General features: G+C 36.1%; 1 protein-coding gene across 2 annotated transcripts; it reads right to left on the bottom strand.

Moving 5' to 3' along the window:
- On the bottom strand, nucleotides 1590–4266 carry LOC18593751. 2 transcript variants are annotated; one of them, XM_018125029.1, is made up of 3 exons: nucleotides 4096–4266; nucleotides 3707–4015; nucleotides 1590–3441 (listed from the first exon to the last, which is right to left on the bottom strand). In XM_018125029.1, the coding sequence occupies exon 3, from the start codon at nucleotides 3423–3425 to the stop codon at nucleotides 1839–1841; it is 1587 nt and encodes a 528-aa protein (XP_017980518.1). In that variant the 5' UTR covers nucleotides 3426–3441; nucleotides 3707–4015; nucleotides 4096–4266; the 3' UTR covers nucleotides 1590–1838. The 2 variants fall into 2 exon arrangements, with proteins under 2 accessions (XP_017980518.1, XP_017980517.1); XM_018125028.1 differs by having other exon boundaries at nucleotides 3707–4266.

Below are 6000 nucleotides of genomic sequence, written 5' to 3' on the forward strand. Positions count from 1 at the left end.
TTAATAAATTTTAAACATAAGTAAGGAATAGTATTTCTTTTTGATAATTTAAACACGAAAGATAGTGAAAACAATAATATATCTCAAAAAAGATATTTAGGAAATAATTGCAAGAAAAAATTGAGAGAGTAGAATGATAATAAAAATACTTATGTGGAAAGATGAAGAACAAGGCTCAAGTAGTAGATGGACCTGCAAATTAATCCCCTTGGCTCCTAATGTCCTTGTTAAGCACAAATTTTTGGTGGAAAATAGCTGACATAAAAGAGGGAAAATCGGTAGTGTTTGGTCCCGTTTGGTTCTGCATTCCATCCAATTTCCAAACAAAAGAAAACGAATACAAGATACAACTGAGAGGATACAAGATCATTTTGCTACCTCCTTACTATGCTGTTTAAGTTGAGAAAACAATAGTGGAATTGGCGTGCCTTAGAACAGGGAGATCTCTGCCAATCTCAACAACCTCCCACGGGGCAAAGGTACGAAGGTAAGCTTTCATTTTCACTGTCCAAATAGGGTAGTTGTCTCTAAAAAACAACGGAGGAGCCAGAGCGTTGAAGGAAGATGAAGCCATTGCTGGTCAATCGAAGTTGTTAAAGCTTTGCAGTGAGTGACTACTATTCTGGAAAGAAACCAAATGTTTTTCAACGGTTTAAAAAATGAAGCTAGGGTCCCTTAGGGTCCTCAACAAGCTTTGATACCATGTTGGAAATAGTAGTTATATTGTAATGTTTTTTAGGCCGATGGTTATGGAAGAAAACCAAGAAAACAAAAACCAGTCCAGAGAAAATTAACAGCCAAAATGAAGGAGCCAAAAACTCAACATTTTAGTCTTGCATAGGACCGTATATTATTCGATAGATGAGTGTAGGAGAGTGAAAATTAAAACAACTTGGCTAGCAACAAACAGATAGCCTTAACTGTTTTGCATACTACCAAGTATGACGCAGACTGTCATGAGCCAACCTTGTACCATACTATGATAGGGTAAAATTGTCTATGAGATTGAGTCTTTTATACTTGTAAGGGAAATGTCTCTCTTTCAAACAATGTAATAGCTCATGGTGACAGCTCCACAAATACTTGTTAAATCTTTAAGGGGAAAGACCTTTTAGGAAAAGAATGTCTTTATTTCAAGCGTTGTAATGGCTACTAGTAGAATACTTTAAATCTCGTAAACTCTTTATAGGAGATGAGCAGTCAGTGGATTGTTGGGCTGCGTCACTAATAAAGGTATGTTTGTAGCAAATCATCTAGAGCTGCCTCTATCGCTCGACAATGGCATGTCTTGGTTCCTTTGTAATTAATTTCATATTAATAAAACATATTTCTTTTTTATGACTTAGTGGTTGCATATATGGCATTCGATATGCCTTTTAATTTTAATGCGGGTTTTCTCAGTCTGATTTGTTGATATTATTATTGTTGGATTAGATATAACCGAGTTTTGACTGACTTGAGTAAAAGCGTCCACTCAAGTGTAGTATAAACTATCACATACTTAAGCGAAAGAGCATAGTTGGTGACACACAGCACCACCCCAGGTGGTTCTTACAACACATTTCTAGCCAAACATTAATAGAAAAGAATAACCAAATAAAGATATAACAGTAATGTAAAATAAAACAGTAGTCTTTAAAATGAGTCATGTGACTAGATTACGTGACATCTTCTCCAAATTAAATCCCAATCTTGGCGCAAACCGCCATAACACTCACAGGTTCTTCAAGCCAACCCTCACACTTCAACAAATTCCTCCCCTTCCCTCATTTATTTTCTGTGTATCCCAACCCACCAACTGGTGGACAAGGTTGGGCAAGGGAGTGTTGCTTCCTTGATTACTCACAAGTAACGGATACTTGCACTTCACCATATCGACCATATATGCTCTTAGTTTGGGTTCCAACCACTGCATCAAAGTGTGCACTTCCCTTCGCAATTTGGTCATCAGGTGACACTGTATCATAATCCCATAAATCTGTCGTGATTGTTAACCCGGAACTCGCTGGTGCTACCACAACCGAACGAGTCAGGGGAATAGAATGATAAGGACGCACTTGGATATATTCATCGGATGATTTCTCAAACAATGTGAGGGATGTTGATGATCCCTCTAAATCTTGTGAAGCCTTGATTGTTCCATACACATCCGCTGGCGATTCCTTATCCCCATTGATGAGCAAAACATCGACAGTGGCGTTGAGAGCTTGTCTTACTACAGAGTAACCTATCGTGACATTACCATCTTTACCATACACAACCGTCTCCAAAAGCTTGTCATAATTGGCAAAAGTTAGATTCTCATTTCTTGGTTCCCACACGATGTCACCTTGAGCAATCTCATCATCGGGGGATAAGCTGTCATGGTCCCATAAATTGACGCTAATAACAAATACATCACCGCCCGAAATAGCAGTAGAAGGGCCTGTCAATGTGGCAAATCCGCCAGGACCTTTGCTCTCGTAGTCACTTGAACTCCGATCATACACCGTATGAAGGCCCCAAAAGTCTTTGACCTTCACCGTTCCATAGAGGTCACCAGGATCCTCACCATCAATATTGTTCACACGTATATACTCGATGCTCACCAAGGTACGCACGTATGAAACATTTGTATCAGCAGCAATATCCACATTATGAACATTGCCAGCATCAACATCAGCTTGGCGTTTCACGCGGTTGCTTTTGCGTGGGACATACAGCAAGATCCCAAGTGCGGCAATGGCCTGACCTACGGTCCAAATGTTGGCTCTGTTAGGGTTTGGGACGTTAGGCAAGGGTGTATTATTTGTCCAGTGAGGGAAGTCAGCACGTTGGACAGCACTAGAAAAACTTTCAAAGCCCTGCTGCAGCTCGACGAGTTGCCAAGGGAGTGGTGCAGAATTGTACCAATTCATGACAATGTGGTTGGTGATTGGTTGAAACCTAGAAGATTCAGCAATCATCTGAGTTAGAACTAGTAATGCTCTAGCACAATTCTGCAATGCATTGTTTTGGGTCGAGTTTGGGTTCTCTGTTGTTGCTAGGTTAGCAATGGCATTTCTCAAATTAGACAAACCCAGCTGAACAGTTTCACGGGTAACGCCAGCAGCATTAATCAAAGTGTAACCATCTACATAGCTTCCGCTATATGCAAGAGGACTCCTTTCAGAAATCAAAGATGAATCTGAAAACTCCCAAAATGTTGCACCGTTATCTCTCGAATATCCACGCACATATAGATTTCGCTTGTCGATTCTCAAGATGATGGTGAAATCACCAGAAATTAGGTGAATATCTAACCAGCTTTTAGGCTGAGTTTGTGGCATGAGCACACTAATATCATGTGATGTGGAGTATGAGAGTATGGATCTTAGGCTTTTGATAAATATCTGGTAATCATCTTCATCAACATTGAAAGCAATTGAAGTATGCCCACCTGCCATTGTTGATCAGGCGTTTCTGTTTGCAAAGATGAGGTGGAAGTGTTGGTTCCGTAGTGTTATAAAGGTGAAAAGCATATTTGCTAAAGTTTTTGGAATTATTCCTATTTTACTCACTATAATTAATTTCAGAGTAATTAAGAGAATAGAAGCATGACAAAGAAAGAACCAAAATAATTGTGTGCAAGATGATGAAATTATATTAAAAGGTTATAAGATTCTTAAAAACATGAATCAAAAGATTAAAAATCGTGATATAAAGTAGTAGACAGTAGTTCAATTACCTGGTTGAGTAAGGCTAAGAATTGGTAACTTCTGCTATGCTTAGAGGATCTTGGTTAAAGTGGTGGAATGGAAGATTAATATCTCCTTCCAAATTTTGTGAAGAAAAGAGCAAAATCAGATGTCTCCTTTATGAGAAGAGAATGAATTATTAGAAGTACTTCATTCACACCAGAACCATTTATTATATGTCAACTTCCCTGCTGGTTGTGCATTAATTTTTCTATAATTTTCGTCTGAAGTTTGTACATTTGAGTAATGATCTGAAGCAGAGCCAGAGTCGGAGGCTCTGAGCTGTAATTTGTTTGCATCTGCAACATGATTGAAGAATCTAATTAACTATGCACAACAAGTTTATCCCTTGATATAAGTAATGAGAAAGAAGCTATACATGCTTATTAGCCATTTCAGATTACTTGAAAAGATAAATTGTTGAAGAAACCAGATTTATCATTTCATCTTCTTCCAGAATATCCTGTTTGTGATTCCGTTATCAATTGGGGCATTTCCATTCCATCATCCCCTTTTTAAAATCAGAAAGCAAAGCAAAGCCCATGATGATAGCAGCTAAGAAAATCTCCTCTCCAAATATTAATATATCTTTCGTGCCAAGAGATAATAACTTATGAGAAAACAATGATTAATAGTTGGTTAGTCAATGCAGCACGTCATCGCTAACATTAAATTACGGGAAAAAAATAATTAATAGTCAGTGATTAGATGCTGCAACTCATTGCTGATATTGCTAACATTTGTACAAAGCATTAAATTATGGGAAAAAAATAATTAATAGTCGGTGAGTCCATGCAGCAAGTCATCGCTAACATTGAATTATGGGAAAAAAAAATTAATAGTCAGTGAGTCAATGCTGCAACTCATTGCTAACATTGCTAACATTTGTCCAAAACATTAGATTACGGGAAAAAAATAATTAATAGTCGTCAAGTCAATGCTGCAAATCATTGCTAACATCAACTAATAGTTAGTGAGTCAATGCTGCAAGTCATTGCTAACATTGCTAACATTTGTACAAAACATTAAATTATGGAAAAAAATAATTAATAGTCATCGAGTCAATGCTGCAAGTCATTGCTAACATCAACTAATAGTTAGTGAGTCAATGCTAACATTGCTAACATTTGTACAAAACATTAAATTATGAAAAACAATAATTAATAGTCATCGAGTCAATGCTGCAAGTCCTTGCTAACATTAACTAATAGTTAGTGAGTCAATGCTGCAAGTCATTGCTAACATTTGTACAAAACATTAAATTATGGAAAAAAATAATTAATAGTCATCGAGTCAATACTGCAAGTCATTGCTAACATTAACTAATAGTTTGTGAGTCAATGCTCCAAGTCATTGCTAACATTGCTAACATTTGTACAAAACATTAAATTATGGAAAAAAATAATTAATAGTCATCGAGTCAATGCTGCAAGTCATTGCTAACATTAACTAATAGTTAGTGAGTCAATGCTAACATTGCTAACATTTGTACAAAACATTAAATTATGGGAAAAAAATAATTAATAGGCATCGAGTCAATGTTGCAAGTCATTGCTAACATCAACTAATAGTTAGTGAGTCAATGCTGCAAGTCATTGCTAACATTGCTAACATTTGTACAAAACATTAAATTATGGAAAAAAATAATTAATAGTCATCGAGTCAATACTGCAAGTCATTGCTAACATTAACTAATAGTTTGTGAGTCAATGCTCCAAGTCATTGCTAACATTGCTAACATTTGTACAAAACATTAAATTATGGGAAAAATTAATTAAAAGTTAGTGACACAATGCTGCAAATATTTGTACAAAATTTATAATGACCTAACTCCAAACACTATTAGTTCACTAACTTTTTAAGTCTAAACTATGTGACTCTCAAAATTTTAAATTTAAATTACTGGAAGTGATTGACTTGGATTATTATATAAATTTTAACAATCAGATTCATCTCTACTGTGATATCACAAATCTATTTTCTAAATTGTCACGAAATTTCAATAACATGTCCTAAGGGTAAAAAATGCTATTAAAATTCCCCTACTTTCCTCACAATCAGTTTGTTTGAACAGCAAAAACGTATAAGATTTCATGCTTTTGGCTTTGGTAGGTTATCCATGATGGCATCGCAATGACTCAAACAGGGAAAGTTAGAAACTAAGCAATCTGACTGAAAAGAAAGATAAAAATAAGAAATGGGAGAAAAGAAGATGCAACAACTTGACTAAGCAATGACCATCCTGCATTAAAAAAACTAAAACTAAAAACAACACCTACCCTGT

The sequence above is a fragment of the Theobroma cacao genome, chromosome 7 (assembly GCF_000208745.1).
Source record: "Theobroma cacao cultivar B97-61/B2 chromosome 7, Criollo_cocoa_genome_V2, whole genome shotgun sequence".
In the NCBI taxonomy this organism is placed as follows: Eukaryota; Viridiplantae; Streptophyta; class Magnoliopsida; order Malvales; family Malvaceae; genus Theobroma; species Theobroma cacao.